Source organism: Canis lupus, chromosome 25, assembly GCF_011100685.1.
Source record: "Canis lupus familiaris isolate Mischka breed German Shepherd chromosome 25, alternate assembly UU_Cfam_GSD_1.0, whole genome shotgun sequence".
Lineage (NCBI taxonomy): Eukaryota > Metazoa > Chordata > Mammalia > Carnivora > Canidae > Canis > Canis lupus.
The window spans coordinates 38,920,244-38,939,010 of record NC_049246.1 but is presented as its reverse complement, the minus strand read 5'-3'; the positions used below and the strand labels follow the sequence as shown (position 1 = coordinate 38,939,010).

The 18,767-nt window shown below is 38.1% G+C and overlaps 1 protein-coding gene across 3 annotated transcripts in view; it reads right to left on the bottom strand.

Annotated features, from left to right (window-relative positions):
- The window catches only part of NYAP2 (neuronal tyrosine-phosphorylated phosphoinositide-3-kinase adaptor 2), a 261,272-nt gene that overhangs the window by 35,724 nt on the left and 206,781 nt on the right, over window positions 1-18,767 (bottom strand). For all 3 annotated transcript variants that reach the window (XM_038573975.1, XM_038573976.1, XM_038573974.1), the window contains one exon: window positions 11,120-11,223. In XM_038573975.1, coding sequence (XP_038429903.1) covers window positions 11,120-11,223 — 104 coding nt within the window. The remainder of the gene's footprint in view (window positions 1-11,119; window positions 11,224-18,767) is intronic.

Genomic DNA, 18,767 nt, shown 5'->3' with positions numbered 1-18,767 from the left:
GAAAAGCCTCAACCCTTTCATATGCAAAGCTGATGGGGTGGGTATGATTACTCCTGACACCTTCTGGTCCTTCAAATAACTTCCCCATTTCCTGGGAACTAAGCATTCCAGACTCCATCCCTGTCATAACAGCTGACAACTAGGGATTATTAACTAGCTTTAATGCAGCATTTATTTTAGAAAACAAAGGCTTTGAAATGACAGTACGGTTGTTTCTCCCTCCCTTTAAAGTGGCTGTTCACAGATTCCCCACGGAAGCCCAGAAGCTGGATAAATCTTGGTAAATACATTATTTGTCTTTTGTGTGCTGTGGTTAAGTTAAATCTACACCACTGCTCTGGAAGCTGTGTGTATGTGTGCATGTGTGTGAGGAGGTGCTTCTTCTGTCCAGTGGGTGAAAAGAATAAGATGTGATCAAGTGTTCATATCCCTCCTCGTGCGCATGCACACACGCCACACCCATGCCCACCTGGCTGGTTTCTCAGGACACCAATTCCCGGTCCATAAGAGGATGACACAATCAACGGGGGACATCTAGCTTCCTTCCAGGAGCTCCATTCCTAGCCCCACCTCACCCTTGGAGATCCTGCTCTTAGGTGGTACCTTGCTCAGTTGCAGTCTGCATTGAATTTGACCCTCTGATATGTTAGCTTTTAATCTAGAGGAGTTCAAAGGCAAGACCTGGAAAAAAAATATCAAAGAATGACTGAATAAATCAATGAATGGTATAAATAGAAATGAAAGGAGGGGAGTATTAGGAAGAGAGCAAATTCGGAAGGGCAGCTATTTCTGGTAGAAAAGGAAAACAAATGTTGAGGAGATAGAACCACCTGGGCTTACACCCCAAATAGCCATGACTAGCAATGAGACCTTCAGCAGGTAACACGTTCTATCCCCATGTCAGTGAAATGGGGATAATGTTATCTACTGCACATGTGGGCTGTGAGAATAAAATCAGGTAATATAATACCTTGAACATTGTGTCAAGCGCATAGTAGGCCCTCAACAAATGCCATTTTAGAAATCTACTTTATTTGGGGAAGAGGCTTTCAACCAGAAGGATAATGTTTATTCACAGCACAGAACAGAGAACAGCAGTTTGTCCAGCAGATGAACTAAGTGGAGAAAGTAAAGATTTCTAGGGCTTCTTGCATAAGGCACTCATAATGTGGGTATATTTATTATTCTGAGTCAAGTGTAGCCTAACTTTGAGCCAACAGTAATATAACATGCACATTTCTTTCCGATTCACATGTACCCGAAGTTGGAAGTAATTTTACCCACTAGTTAGGGAGGCTTCTCTTTTTAGGAAAGAATCTTAAGTAAATATGTTCATGGTAAACAAAAGCAATCAACAGGAATCTTTCCATTCAGCCAGTCAAGCTTTCTCTGCTAGTTTTCTTTTCAGAATCCAACATCGGAAAAATGATCTCCTTTCCTAGAGGCTCAGGTTGGAACTAGGAAATGACAATGCACAGAAGATGTCATAAATCCTAAAGAAAATAGTTGCATCTCATCATAAAGAATACATAACATTCGGGATGCCTGGGTGGCTCAGCAGTTGAGCGTCAGGGTCCTGGGATCAAGTCCCACATCAGGCTTCCTGCAGGAAGCCTGCTTCTCCCTCTGCCTATGTCTCTGCCTCTTTCTGTGTCTCTCATGAATAAACAAATAAAATCTTTAAAAAAAGAATGCATAACATTCAGAGATCACTGGCCGTGGTTCATTATTCCCTCCCATCCCCAAAAGTACAGGAAGGTGTATTTAGAGGTTAGACAACCTAAAATTGCAAGGCTAAAGTCCTGAAAATTATCCAAAACAAGTGCCAAAGAAGTCGTTTGTTCTGGATTTCTATAAGTATTGTGGTTATTGTCGCAAACAGTGGATTTTCTCGGTCATAAATCAGTTTTGTTTGCTTGGATTATTTTTAAAACCCAAGTACATAAAAAATAAATAAATACATAAAACCCAAGAACAGATTGTAAAGCATAGTTTGGGTGCTAGGTGGCGCTCTGCATCTACCTACTGTTCACGCTCCTTTCCCCAGGCCAGCCCCATCTACAACCTGATACTCTTTTCAATAGTTAGAGCCTATGGTCGGGAACGTTTCTGTGGACTTCTGCTAACAACTGGCCCCAGAACACACACAAACATGGCATTTAACTCTCAAATGGAGTTATCAATCTGTAAAGCTTTAATGGCCCTTCAGTGGCTATCTATCTGTATGCAGCTCGGACAAGCTCTACAGTGATAAATTGATAGCTTGTTCTCTAGACTGAGCCAAAGTATCACTTTCTGGTCTACGGACATTTGGAATAAGTCTAGCAGTTAAATATTTTCAACTGCCCCCCTTCCAGGATTTCTATTTTCTGATCATTTAATAAAAGTTGGATATTTGAATTGATATCGAATTGGAAACTTGAAAGATGAGCTTGAAAACACATGAAATGGACTGACATGATGTCACGAGGGTTTAAAATCTTCAGCTTTACTTTCCCGAGTAAGTCCATATTATGGTTAGTTTCGTAAACTAGAACAGCCTTGGCATCCGAAGAGGAATAAATGAGGCTACAGAGGACTAAACAAAATATACAGATTCCATTGTCTCTCTGACTTTGCTTAAGAAATACGAAGCGGTGCTCCCTGACATCCATACAGCGGGATGAGGCTTGGCCCGCATTCACTTGGCAAGGCCGCACGTTCTTAATATCCAGGCTTCGTGTGCACATAACAATTTATAATGCAATATCCTGAATGCTTTCTTCTTTAAAAGGAAAAGTAGGAATTAAAATGCTCAACAGTCAGATCAACATGATGGAATGAAATATTATAATGGGCATGCTTGTGGATAAATACATGTGCATGTAGGAGAAGAAAGCATTTAAAATTGTGGTCTGGGGAAGCTCTAAGTAAATGTTGAAGTTCGCAAGAAACTTATTAGCCTGTGTGTCTGCATCCTTTGTCTTGACGCCAGCAGGTAATGGCTTCCTCTGCAGCCTAAACGTTTTCTTTATGTTCATTCATACTTTCACTCAATTAGGACAGTATAGTAGTATCAGGGGGCAGGTGACCTTTCTGAAATGCTAGCTTTAGTAAGTTTCTACTCACTTGGCTTCCAAGCCACACACGAGACCTATAGGGTAAGAAGAAATGCCAGATACAGACTCTTATTGTATAGTAAATAGCCAAGTACCTAATTTCCTATTTGGGAAAGGAATAATGAATAGAATCATATCAAGTGTTAACAGGGAGGGGGCAAGAGAAATCAATCTGTCTCAGATGCTGGCAATAAGGAGATGCACCAGCTAGAGAATTTAGAGTCAGTAATAAAAATGACTAAAAGTCTGTATGGTTTTTACTATCACCATGCACCAACAATTCTACACAAGGTCAGAGATATAGGTGGACAGAACCATTCACTTCGAGCCCACCCCTGTCGGGAGACCACTGATTAGAACTGCTCTCCCACTTAGAAGTTTCCAGCAAGCAGGGAAGTGAATTTTTGGAAGGAAAAGCTATAAGGGAAAAGAGGAAGAATTAGTATTTTTCTAGCAGTTTCTGTCTGTCCACCCAAGACTTTCCTACACATGTTATCTCATTAATCCTCAATGACAACCAACAACATTCAAGGCAGATAACCCTGTGCCCATTTTACAGATAAGAAAACAGATTCTGAAAAGTTGAACAATGTATTCAAGGTCATATAGTTACTAACTGGTGGGTTCAGGAACTCTAAAAGCAGTCCTTCATCTTATACATCTCAGGTTTTAAATCCAACTGAGTAGCTAAGATCACAGACTGCCATTTAATAGGATATAAAACTTAGACAAGGCACATGAGTACCCTCAGTTGTCATGTAGGAATGAGAACAGTCCCCACGGGGTAGAACTGTAGAGAGCATACCTGCAATGATGTAGGGAAGCTCTCGACATCGTCCCGCAATATAATAAGGATGTCAGAGTTGACAGCAAATGGCACATAATAAATGGCACTTGTTATGCAAACCTCATCTAAGAGATCCAAACAATTTTTGGTCTTTACCATGCGTTAAAGAATGCTGGAGTATATACTGAAGCCTGCTTCACACTTTCACACACCTGCAGGCCTCGTGGGTCAGGTTATCAACTTTGATGCTGAGCAGAAAGACACACACACACATATCAGGGACTACAGTAGAGTCAAAGGGTGGACCCTCTCACAGCCCATTTGTCCCCATCCCCACCCATCTGTGTCAATTGGTTGATGATTTCTTAGAGAACATCCTCTAGTTTGTTACACTCTGCCTCCTACCGTAAGGGGATAAAAGGCAAGATTATTCTGTGGGAGGGACTGGCATATGAGCACAGGGATAGATTTGTTGAGGTTCATTCTACTTGATGATGGTGTTATTGAGAGATTGGTCATGAGACCACTGGTATTTAAAAGGTGACTCCCAAATATTGTGTCACTTGGAATATACAAAAGTTAACATGGGATGCCTAAATCATATGCCAAGTTTCTTAGCTGTACTGCAGCATGTTGTAAAAAGCTATCCGAGTCTCTGCTCCTTGAATTCTTTGCATAAAAGTGGAAATCAAATAATCCCAGTATTTCATTACACGTATTACTGGATTTGCCTATTATTTAAAAGCAATAACAAAATTTTCCTTTTTCTTCAACCATGACATTAATTATAGAGTGTCAATGGGAAACTAAAGGCTAATATTTACATAAAGCAATCAGACAAAATTATTGAGAGCACACATAAGATAATGCTTTTTTGTTTTTGTTTTTTTGGCACTCGCCTTCTTTTCATGTACTTTTGCCATAAGACATGGCAATAGAGCAATATAAACATTGACATTCTGACTTATAATATTAATTTATTCCACATTCCACAGAGCTAGATCCAATTTCTTCAGTAAATATCATTATTATAACAATTATAATTTCTTTGTAACATACTCTCAGTTAACATAACACTTTATTTTACAATTTAAAGTTAGTACAGTTAAACCCTTCTCCAGATAACTGTAAACATAGCAGGGGTTTCCAAGGACCCCAATTAGGTTTTTACATATTTGGAAATATAGGTCAAGTTAACTTGTATGCAGGATGAAGCAAACAATAGGAGTCTTTTTAAAATCTAAAGCCTGAAGGAAGCTCGGTGGTGGGAAGCTATGTGTTAATGAAGTGAGTTCAGCGTTTGCTGCTTGGCTGTGGGTTCTGTTTCCGCTTTTTCTCCATTTCCATCATGCACTGTAATCATGAGCATATAATCAAATCAGCTGTGTAAAGTACATATACAACACAGAACACTCTCTCAGGTCAGGTCTCATAGGAGGAGCTAGAATGGTCACAAGGTCTTAACAACAAGAGTTTGTTCAACATTTGAGCAAGGGACGGTAGAGAAGGACTCCTTCCTCATGTTAGGTTGGGATGGCACATGCTCCCCAACCCTGTTCCCACCCTTCCTAACACTGTTCTCTCCCATCCACCACAAAACTTCAACTCCCAGATAGAAAACACTCAAAAATGTATCTACGACTGATCACAAGAAACCTCTTAATCCGTATGTTCTAGGTCTACAAGACTTAAGGCTAGAGTAAAGTATGTACAGTCGTGGCAAAACAAGTCCTGTCCGTGCGAATGGTAGCATTGAATTTTAAGGAGAAAACACTGTTGAAGCTTCTCTAAGCTTCTCTATTCTTAAGGTTGTTTTTCTTTTTCTATTTGGTCCTATGCATGGAAGGTGCAGTTGAATAAAAACATACCCTTTAAGGTTACATTATTCAGAGATGTAGATAGGCATGGAGTAGATGGAAAATAGAATTCCTTTCTATGTCCTTGTTTGATCATTTATATTAATATTCTCACTCTCCCTTTGTCTTTCACCTTCCTTATGTTTTCCAGGCTCCTCTAAGTTTTATGTGCAAATGTTCTGACTATATGGAAGCCTTAATGAGAGCCCAGAACTCATGCAGATCCTGAGAAAGAGCAGTGGTCTTACCAAACTTTAGGACAAAGCATTACTGAGGCTGTGGGGCAGATCAATGCATCCCACTGCACTGGAGTTAGGAAACAAATGAAAAGGACAAAATTAGGGTGTGTGAGAAAACATTTTTTTTCAAGGATATATATATATATATATATGCATATATATATGCATATATATATATATATGCAGACATTTATCAAGAGAGAAATTTTGTCAGTCGGCGAAAGATCACGGAGTCTCACACAGTGTGCTGGCCGTTAGAAGTATGCCTCGAAATTGGGCACAGCCTTGTCACAGAATCACACATACTGATCCTTAATCCCTATCTTTGGATGATTTACCTTTCTTTTTTTTTTTTTTCCAGAAAAACAATTTTGACATCCAGGCATGGCCAGCACACACGCTGGACATGTGCCAAGCTTGGACACCCCAACACGTTCTTTCATTTTCTAGAAAAGCTGGCCAGATGCTGGTGTGCAGGCATAGCTATAGCATCTGTGGGAAAAGAAAACATGTTCTACTCTGCAGCCAGCCCTGGGCTGGCTCTCATTATGTTCCAGCAGGGTCATCAAACCGAAGGAGGATGTGAGGAGCTTGGAAAGAGTCCAGAGGGCTGGCACTGAAAGGAATAAACATCTGAGAAATCACCCTGAAGGGCAAGTTGCAAGAACCTGGGTATGCTCACTTGACCAGCAGCTGGGGTGAGGCCTATCCTAGGCAAAGAAGAAGCATCTGTCATGGTGCGGAGGGCCCACGAAACAAGAGATAATGGCCTTGGAGGAGACTGAGATTACTAAAGAGATTTGGGTCTATCAGCCTTCACAATGTATGTCCAAAGGAAGTTACAGATGGCCTTTTCCTAACCCTTCCCCAAGATCAAGGATAATCAGAGATAATCCAGTTTTGAAGGATAAACTAGCCTCAGGGAGAAGGTGAAGTTTCATTTCATCACTTAGGTCACTGTTATTGTGATGTGATTCTGTGATATGATGTGATCACTGCTGTGTGATTCCCCGACTCCACCTGGGGATCTGTTGTTTAACAAATGTGAAGTGTGGACATTCATGAGTGAGTGAATGTGAGCAAGTATGTACATGTATGTGTGAGTATGTGACAGTTGTGTGGATGAGGGAGCCTAAGTGTATGGAAATGAGTGTTTAAGTGCGTGTGTGCGTACAGTGGAGCATGTGGTGTTCATCCCCTTCCTTCCCTGAAAAACAAATACAAACATTCTTTGGGAACATTTTTCCAAAGAAAGCTGGCACTTCTATGTAGAGACACACCATAGCTGCTCCATTCTTGAGAGAAAGCATGGCTTTCCCATGGCCACTAGCATTGGCTGCTGCCCTATCATCTGCTGTAGCAAGACTACAGATGGTGTCATCACCAGTGACCACCAGAATGGAGGTCACATTCCAAGAGGTAGGTTTGTTCTTGGCCAGATACAGAGGAATGACAGAAACATCATTTTCTACTGTCTATAAAAGTGGTCACACTCTTTCTTCTGAACACGTGGCTTTCTACTTTATTACAGAAGAGAAAAAGAGAGTTACATGGATTTCAAGTTCAATATGACTTCTATGCCATTTTGCTTTTTTCATTTTTTAAAGACTGCATTTATTTATTTGAGAGAGAGAAAGACAGAGATAGCCACAGAGATGCTGAGAAAGAGCACAAGCAGGGAGGAGAGCAGGGAGCTGGCTGCAGGGCTCCATCCCAGGACCCTGAGATCATGACCTGAGCCGAAGGCAGACCCTTAACCGACTGAGCCACGCAGGTGCCCCAGTGAAATTTTACTTTTATAACTAAAGAAAGAAAATAGCATTTTCATAGCAGGAACAGAAACTCAGTTTAATTTTCAAAGAACTGCTTTAAGATGAATGCCAAAATATGTGGCTGCATTGCAATAAAATTCCAAGGAAATGTCTTACCCCATGTCTAGTCTACTTATTCTGGAGTAAATTAAGAGAGAAAAAAAAAATTTGTTTTCATCTCTCTGAGTTTCAAAGAATATAACACTCTAATGCTTTACAACTCACTTCTCTCCTGAGCACTACATTTTCTCTTGCATATTTCGAACTTCCAGTCAGATAAGATTATGCATTTCTACAAATCTTGTGTTTACTGTAGTTATCGGAGGCCAAGATTGCAAAACCAAGCAAGTGTTATCTTGACCTTTGTTAACACACAAATGCTGATGGTAGACAGTCACTGCTGGCCCTAGGCTCCTCTGTGGCTCAGTAATGTAACTGTCACTAGACTCTTTGGGGGTGGGCAATCATTATTGGCCTAGCCGGGGAGGTGGTGGAGGGGACACTTGCAGGCAACCTCCGTAATTCTCTGCTGGAGCAATGTTAGGCACTTCCATACACATACTCTTGCAACACTTCTTAGAAAGCTCTTATCATGACATGTAATGGTAAGTCAAAAATTGTACTGAGGAAACAGAAAAGCAATAAGATGTGAACAAGCAATCTGAAAGGAAACACAGTTCCTTCTCTATGAACGATAATGTCCCTTAATGTGGCTGAAATGTCACTGGCATCCTAAAGCCAAGTTCCTCAGCTGATAAGCACCCTTAGAATTATTTTAGGGATTAGCAATTGCTTTTGTTTTAAAGGAATCACGTGGTTTTCCACAATTTCCTAATAAGAAGTAGATTCATCTCCTATTAAGCATTCTGTGTTATGTAGTTCCTGGGAACCCTGATATCAGGAAAAACTGCTTCAGAAGCCACTTAGGGTGATTGTTTGATAATGCTAGGCATTCCATATCCTAGTCGGTGTACAGATATTCACTCTTAGAGTCAACAGGTTAACGCTGCCTTGGATTACCAAAAAAAAAAAAAAAAAAAAAAGGCAGTGTCATCCAGGTTGTGAGAGACACATCTCAGTCAAGAGCATGGGAATTAAGTGAGAAGAGAATCTTTCATAGGTAGCCACTGACTTTAGCCCAATGTTAAGTCATAGGAGTGCAAAGCCAGGTTCTTCTGAGTCCTGCTTACCTCTTTTGTTCTAGAACATAGGAATAGGCAAATACTACAATCAGTCACAGTCCACAGAGGAGAGTCTCAGAGGCTCACCTTCTAATTTGGAAACCTGACAGCCCATCTACATATGGATGTGTGCCAGAATTTCTGCTGGTTTGTAGGGAAACTAACAGTGTGTAAGCAATGTGAGGAGGGGGAAGGGAAGGGGCCTTCTCATGTTGCTATCTTCGGAAGAATGAAGCATATCCCATTAGGTGAGCAAAGAGTTGATAATGCAAAGGCACAAACATTGTGTCTTGTTTTTATTCAAGAAGTTTACCCCAAGAACCTGCTTTCGTTGAGAATTAAAGGGGCTTAGGATGAAATGACTATAAAGATAATTAGAAAAAAAAAGGGGGAAAAAAAACAGAACACAAAACCACACTGTGATACTGAGGGCAATATAATAGCAAGGTACATGTCTTCAAAAAATCGATTATGCTAATGCAACCTTTTGACAGTCAGCTAAATTTCTTTCCTTTCTGTATCCAATTTTTTAATCTTTAAATATTGATAAATGTAATTTTTTAAAATAGCTTTAAATCAACTAAGATGGCAGTTCATCTTAGTGAGGTCAATTGTTTTATTTATTTATTAATTCATTGTCTTATCGTTTCTACTTCTTTTTTGCCCAAAAAGCATTTGAGCTGAATACATTTAGTTATGAAAGCATTTAACATTTTAAATTAAGACACAAGGAATTCTAAATGACACTTGAGATGCCCTTGAGAGAAGCCTCTCATCTCTCATGTTTATAGATATCTCATATATTCATAAATCAAATCCTGTGCATATTTAAGCCAGACCAAAATGCTAAAAAGCACCATGTCTCCCATTAGAAAAAAAAATGTGAATTATTCTGCTTAGTTATGTTTTTAAAATAGCTTGACATTTTAAATAATTGATGAATATGTAATTTGCTAATCAGTAATGGACAGTTCCCATGGAGGTACCATCACTAGTTTTATAATTTACTATTTCAGAAGAGTTTTATGAATGCAAAGATTAAAGCTGGAAAGCAGAGAGAAATCACTCCAGGATGACATTACCCTATTTAACACCCATAATACTGAACAGCAACAACAATTAAGCTTCACAAATTAAGTCGATGTACTGAGTTTCTATTGGGTGAGTTATAGACAGCCATTCATGTGTCATGATTTTTCCCCAGACTAAATTCCTCATAGACAACCATTTAGCCAAATGAACAGCAGAGCAACATACTGTTACTGTAAAGGATTAAATGATATTTTAGTTTATGCCTTTATTTCTTTTTTTTTATGCCTTTATTTCTTGACTCTTTGCTCCAAGTGATAATAGAGATCTTCTTTACCATGCACAAACACTTACATTCTCTTTCTGAGAACATTTCTGATGTTGTTGGGGTTAAGAGAGGAAATTCATTTATTTAAAGATCGCCTTATTAATCTACAATTTTGGGTAAATATCTAGATTATCTGGTTGGTCAATTTGTCTTTATAGCCTAAGAAAGAAGACTAGCTGCCATGTTCAATCCAGATGAGTTGGTATATGAATATTTATAAGGACATCGATATTCACAGTGTCTTACAATCATGCTCCAAGCTAAATAGAAATAAAAGCAAAATGGCCACAAATATTACAGCATAATAGGATAAGAGCTAAAAGGTATGTACAAATTCATTGACAACATCTGTGCAAGTGTTGTAGACAAAACATTTAAAAAGAAATCTACATAAAACAGATAAATTTATCAAATGTTGATAAATTTTCAGAGACAGTATAAAAGTACACAAAACATGGAAGAGAGAAAGAATTTTTAAAAAAATAACTGCTAAGCCAATACATAGAGTACAAATTTACTACATTAATTTTACAGAACGATGGGAACCAGAGACAAAAACGATTTGGTAACAAACAGCAAAGAAAGTTTCACCGGTCACAGAGAAGAAAGACTTTTCGTTTCAGATGAGAACACAGACTGCCACAACTCACCCCCTCCACCCACACACAAACATAGAAAAATAAAAGCAAATGCAAAGGTTGTCTACAGCAACACATGACAGACAGAGGTGGAAGCGTTTGGCATGTTGTATCACAGGAAGTCAATCACGATTGGCTAACGATGATGGTACCTGGCTCTGTTGCAGGTCACTGGCTTGCCTGAGAGGAGCGACGGATGGAGGGGGCACACCTGATGTGGACGCAGATCGGCCTAATTTGCAGCTTACTTTCGGTTCTGTGAACAGGGGGAAAAGGCAAAGTGTTAGCAGAGCAATGTCTGAGGTGATGGCTCGCATTTCGTTGGGCTGCATGTTCTTTCAACTCCACCAATACTTCTGATGCTTGCTGGTAATTGGCAGGTGATGGAATGATCTCATAAGGACTCCGAAACGAGCTTTATCTGCAGTCAGCTCCTGGCAATAAAGAACAAATCACAGAAACACGGCCCTTGCTCCCTTGGACATTTGTACCTCATTTAGGATTAGTTTCCACAGGGTGATAACTAGAGCAAGAGCCTCATTCGGGGGGAAAAAAGCTAGTGACACAATCATTTTGGGTACTTTCTCTTCAGCTGTGGTCCACAGGTCCCTATGTCCTAAAATGTCTTCATCTTCTCCAAAAATTTCCCTCCCTCCCTTCTGTTTTGTTTTGTTTTGTTTTTCCAATTTTGAAATCTCTCTCACTGCGCTTGTGCTGAATACTTTTATCACGTTTTCAGCGTAGCATTTCTCTGGTTCATCTCTATTAGCTTTCCATTTTATAATCATCTTCTGAGACTTTTGCCATTTTTCATAATAATAGTACTTTTCCAAATTATAAAAGTAGTCTCCTAACTCTTCTTCTATTTTCAAGAGCCCAAATGAGCTATCCAGGTCATTGACGGGATACTCTGGAGATTAGAATTTGGGGGATGGAAAGAGTTCCCGTCATTCAACAAGGTACAGAGAGGATGTTAATTTTCATATATATTTAAAGATATTTGATAAGAAAGAGGGGAAAAAAGTTTACAATGAAAACTTGACACCTGTACTTTTGCCACACACTTTTATATTAGCAGTTACTTTTTTGAGTGTCAAGTATATTCCACCTTCTATCTGGCCTACATTTAAATTATTTCTAATCCTAAGGATACCTAATAGGGTTAGAGAGTTAGCTATAAAGGTTGCCAATTTATACTGTGTGTGTGTGTGTGTGTGTGTGTGTGTGTGTCTCAGAAACTTCCCTGCTGACTCCCATAACCTATCTGCCCAAAATTAACTTGGACACGGACAGCCTGGGTGGTTGAATTGGTTAAGTGTCTGAGTTTGGCTCAGATCATGATCTCAGGGTCCTGGTATGGAGCCACACATCATCAGGCTCTGTGCTCAGCAGGGAGTTCACTTGTCCCTCTGCCCCTCCCCACATTCATGCTCTCTCTTTCAAATAAATACATAAAATCTTAAAGAAAAAACTGACATGGACACAATGGACTGAGCTTCCTCGATTACTTTGAAGCCATCCACATTGTTCAAAATTTTCCAATTACTCCATATTTCACATGATAAAAACTTCAAACTCACTCGACTAATTTTCAAGGGTCTCCTATGATACAGCTTCATGTGATCGGATCCACTGTGTCCACGCTTCTGCTCTCCAAAATGCACACAACTGTCTCCCTTCTCAGTTCTGCATTTAATCCTGCTTCTGTCCTTCACCTCAGGTGTGCCCTTGTGTGGACTTTCATCAGACTAAGTCCTACCCATTTCCGAAGACAACTTCAATGAGTCCTTCCCTACTGCCAAGCATCCCAATTTCTCTCCTGAAACTGCCTTATCACTTATACAGTGTTTGCAGTGCTTGCGGCTTGGAACATTTATCATGGTGGGGACCACACAGCAAGGGCTCGATTAATATGTTTTATCCTTTTCACTGAAAATATTCAATTTAACCTAGAAGAGGTCAGTGCAACTCCTAAAAATGAATGAAAGCAACAAAAATAACATAGAATATGTTTTAAGACCTGGGTACAAAGCTTAGCTCTCCTACTTATGAAGGCAGTGGTTCTCATTCAAAGGTTCGGGACCTTCCAGGGTCCATTTCAGAGGAAGCATGAGGGTTGGAAATTCTCCCTTCCTCAGTTTTATGCAGATGATTCCAGTAGCTGCTCGTTATTTATTTATTTATTTATTTATTTATTTATTTATTTATTTTTAAGTAGCTTCCAGGCCCAATGTGGGGCTTGAACTCATGAACTTGCGATTAAGAGTCACATGCTCCACTGAGTCACGTGCTCCATTGCAGTATCCAAAGGGGCTTGATGAGCTGAAACATGCTCTGGATTGATGTTCAATGGGGGAAAGGCCTTGTCTTAATAGCCAGGCATGTCTACTCACCCACTCTTGAAAAGTGTTTAAATATAAGAATTATCATACAGTGACACAAACCATCACTATCACTGAGAAATTAATCTCATTTCCCAGAAGTTGTAAATCCTTTCATACCTTAGAAAATCATCTTTTGTTATATAAAATAACAGGTAAAGCATCCATCAGAATCCTGATTGACATGTTTTTATGATGAAGCCAATGTTTCCATATATCCCTTTACTGTGGTAACACAGTTACACAGAGCCAGAAAATTCAATATTTTTTTCCTAAGAAAGGATGGCAAAGAGTATTTCTTTACTTAAAGTCCTTTTCAAGTTTATGTTAAAGAGATTATCTGATGAGTGACACAACTGAAGCCCTTTTACGTGATCCAATATACCTAGGGATTAATTTCTCCTGCCAGGTTTCTAGTCAGATTTTGACTTAACCAGCCTCTTTCAAATGTAGACACTCATATCTCTAGTGAACAGACTGAGTTGTACCAAAATCCACGCAAACTCCCCATTTCATTATGACCTGGAAAGACTTTGCTTTACCCCCATTGGACATCAATCCAGAGTATGTCTCAGCTCATCAAGTTCCCTTGGGTACTGCAATATAAGCCATTAAGTCCCCACTACACATGGCCTTTACACTACTAGCCAACGACCCTATGGGTTAGCTCTAAAGTTGAGATTACACTAGAGTCAACTGTTCGATCTCAACATGGCTCATATGGGTTATGATTCTACCTACAAGCAGCAGACTAGCATTATGAAATTCATTATGTACACATGCTTACACAGGCAAATACAAACCCACATGCACACTGCATAATATTGCGACTTAGTGATATCATGTTGTAGGGACATTTTTAAAATTGTGAAGTTTGAGTTTATCTTTACCTCATTCATTCTGGCTCTTCTTTCAGTTTTACATAGTTCTTAAACACATTTCAAATTTATTATGGTATCTATGGGACCAGGTTGGTGAAACAATTCTTTATGATGTTGCATCCAGCAAGGTTCCTTTGACAAAGAATTGTCCAAAGAAGTCTTAAAAATCCTAGAAAAGATTCTGATTATAACCAAGCCTCACAGAGATTCTTTAGGGCTGTGTCATAGAAGTTAGATTGTCCAGCTCCCTTACTCTTGGAAATACATTGTGTTTTGAGCCTCAAACAGGGAAGCTTAGGAACCATGACTCTAAAAACAATAAATGTTCATAAATTCTACTAACATAAAAATTGCCAAGACTTTTTGCAGACTTGTGCCTCATAAGAGATTTTTGTTAGAATTTTATTTCCCCCCAAAAAACTCATTCCATTCCATTAAGAGTTTAATGATGTACTAAAGGCACCTGTTATTCCTACACCCAAGGAAAACCTCTTGGTTTGTAAACTCTATCAATCATCATCCTAGAAGTAACAGTTGATATTCTTTATGAAATTTCCATGAAGATCAAGTGTAAAAGAGAACAAGAAGGAATAGAATAAGGTAGTAGATTAAGAAAGAAAGAGACTCAGAGGGGAAAGCAAGGAACAGAAAAAGAAAGGGGAGGCAGGAAGGGAGGGATGAAAGAAAAAGAGAAAGAGAGAGAAAAAGAACAAAAGAGATAGAAAAAGAGAATAAAAGAAAATTAAAAAAAGAGAAAAGAGAAAAGAAAAAGAAAGGAAAAGACAGAAAAAGAAAAAAGGAAAGGAAAAACACTAATTTTACCTTTTTAGAATAAACCATTATCAAGATATTATCATGGGATGTTTCCAGAGTAATAACTCATGATCATCTTAAAGTTTGCATTAAGTAAGTATCCAGTGAACTGTGTGACTTAATATTTCTTTCTTTTTATTCTTAGTGGATATAACTTATCACCGTTTTTGTTTGTTTTAAAGATAGTAATTTCTCAATCATTTTTCATCTTCCCATTAAGGTGAATTGGATTTCTCTTCAAAATCATGTCCTTGGTATTGTTACAGGATAATCTCCAAGGCATCCACTGCTATCACTGTGAGTTTTAGAGTTCTCTTTGCTTTCAGAAAGTAAAGACAAATGACTCTTCTCAACCTCTGCATCTACACAGCAATAGGAGATTAGTGCATTTTCACCAGAGAAAATCCTTTCATCTAGCATCAAAGAAATAAAATCAGTCAAATGCAGAGATATATCTTTCCTCTATCTTGTTTTTTTTCCTTAATACACAACATTTTTCTGTAGTAGCAGAGACATATTGTGATTCCCCCTAATCAGTCATGTTGATGAAAGTTTCTAATCAATGACTTAAGGCTACATGGAAGTCATGGGCCTTTAAAAAATACACCGAAGTATGCTTATTACAAACTCTAGGGAAGGGATTTTTTTTTGGGGGGGGGGTGGAAATAACACATACGCTATTTGAGATAAGCAGGTGTCTAAATAATAAGAGGTACTTTTGCCAGGGCTATGTTAAAACCTTCATGGATCCCACTTTGTTTTAAAGCTTCTATCATACATCACAGTAAACATGTAAGATGCCCTTGAGTCCCATATTAAGTGTAATTTGTCCTGTATATAATTTGAACGCATTTTTATAATTTGGCTTCAGAAATTATTGGACTGTGAATAATCCAATTAATTGATGACTGGTTATGATTTCTAGGCAGTCATCAAGCACACTCAGGAATTCTTGCAGCATAATACGATCTAATCTAGAAATTGTTTTCAAAGGTAATGGAATTGTTTTAATACTAAATTTAGCAATTAATTAAGTGAACCTAGTGTTACAGTTTGTAGTGATTTAATTAAATATACATTAATGTTAATCTGACAGTTTCTTTTGGAATTTTGGTGCTACTATTTATTTTTAATACCCAGTATTTCTGTAGGTCCCTGAGAAACTCATAGGCTTTGGCATTGTCAGTATGATGCTGAAAAGAGGAAAAAATTAGAATCATTGTGTGACCAGAGAAAGAAAATCAGCAGGCTGCAAAAATCTACCCTGTGGGTAGATATTCTCTCTCCAGCTTTCCATGGAGCTTTCCTCTGAATAAGACTTGTGTAGCTTTGAATGAATCCTAGTATCCCATAGTCATGGACCAAGGTCCTGGTGTTATTTGAAGGTCTAGAGAGTAAAACTATTGATGTTGGACTGATTGGTAATTCTTCTTGGAAATACTGGAATTTTGGTGAAGATCTAAAATCCAAAGAAAAGTGAGGTGGAGACATGATAAGTGGAGTTTATGATCCAGTGGTGGACATAGTATAATTGTAAGATCTGTTGAATAGAGGAGGAAGAGGATCACACAAAAGTAGATTTAGGTATGCCTGTTTATGTATAGAGACTTACCTGTTTACATAAACAGGTATGCCTATTTATGTAAATTGTACTATCTACCACTCAGGAATGCCCTAGATACTGAAATGCATGGTTGGTTTCTTACATGGCATCATAGCGCAGTGAAGCATTAACATTTTAGGGCTTTGACTGCCTCTTTTATTTTAATATATAATTTCTGAAAGACCCTTAGATTTCTATCACTTTAGCTGAATATGAGAAAGGTGCTTTTGTCTTCAAAAACACTTCATTTCACATTAAAATAAAATCATCATATGTGTGTATGAAGCAACGTATTTTAACCATTTAACATGGTTAATGCATGCCCCTTAAAGTCATTACATAAAGAAAATCCATCTACCAAGATATGAATTCAAAAAGACCTATCATGATTTGTATCACAAATGTTTATTACCATGGGGATGGAAATTTCACTATGTGTTATGGCATCAAAAATAGAATAAATGGGGGATCCCTAGGTGGCTCAGCGGTTTGGCACCTGCCTTCAGCCCAGGGCGTGATCCTGGAGTCCCGGGAGCAAATCCCACATCGGGCTCCCTGCATGGAGCCTGCTTTTCCCTCTGCCTGTGTCTCTGCCTCTCCCTCTGTGTGTGTGTGTGTGTCTCTCATGAATAAATAAATAAAATCTTTAAAAAAATAGAATAAATGAACAGGCAAAAATAGAATAAAATCCTTTCATCACTGATATTAGGAATAAAAACATGGGAAAAATAACCTATTTTTAAAATGTTATATTTCACTTCTAAATAACAAAATAAAAGAGAAGAAAACCAAGTTTAAATTTAAATATCACCTACCTTATTAACCTAAAAACTATTCCTAACAAATGAAAATCAAAACTGAATGTAATACTAATAACATCTTCTATCTATACCATTGGCTTTTGTGGTTTATTTAAGAGCAAGCATCTTGAGACAAAATTTGGTCCAATATGATGTGTATGGTCCTTATAGCAGATTTTATTTCAATGACCATGGACCTATGCTTCTGCTTTGAACCACTGTCTGTTATAAACATAAATAAGCAATATGTGCCTAGGAATAAGACTTATCTAAGAGCATGCATGGTCAAGTCCACCAGGGCAGGGAACCTCAATGTGATCTCCAATAATGGCCATATTTGTTCACACTATAGCAGAACTGCTGGAGATCTCTAAGATCCTGTGAGGGGGTGGTAATCTGAGGTCAAAACCTCAGGTTTTGAAAAAAGTACTAAGTAAGAAGTTATTTGCTTTTCCCACTGTGTTGACAAATTCACTAAATGTCTAAAAATAATGCTGGATAACTCTGCTGTTACCTTAGCACATCAAAGCAACAGCACCAAACTGTACTAGTAGCCATGTATTTTTCATTGCCATGCGGACTTGAATATATGGTGGATATTTTCTCAAAAATGAATGAAGTAAGTCTATTGCTTTAAGGAAGACAAGAATTTGTGGGCAATGACAAATCTGAGCTTTCAAGCAGGAACTAAAATTTTGAAAAACTTGTATATACCACTGTGAGCTTGACAGCATCCTAATACTTAAAGACTTTTCTTGTGAGATCAGCAGTGATGTTAATTAATGTTCTGTATTGATTTTTATAATGAAATATGTCAACATATGGAAGATTTGCATGACTTTGTGAACTGATGCTTTCTAAAAGCATGATGTTATAAATCATGCATGGACAAAAGATCCATTTCAAGTGCAAGATAGACCAATGTATTTTAATGTAACAGAGCATGATGAGTTTATTGATATGTAATTAACCCTTGTGAAACTGCTATTTGTTGAGTTTGGGCAGGATATTACAGAAGAATATACACAACTATATGAAAAGGGTATTAAAATATTCCTCCTTTTTTCAGTTACACATCTGTACAAAGCCATATTTCCTTCATGTATTTTATTTTATTTTTTTTTTGCATTTTTATTTATTTATTTATTTATTTATTTATTTTTTTTATTGGTGTTCAATTTACTAACATACAGAATAACCAAAGCAACATATCACAACAGATTGACTCCAAAGCAGATATAAGAATCTATGCTTGATTAAGTCAGACATTAAAGAGATTTGCAAACTGTAAAACAATTTCTAATCTCATCACTATTTGTTAT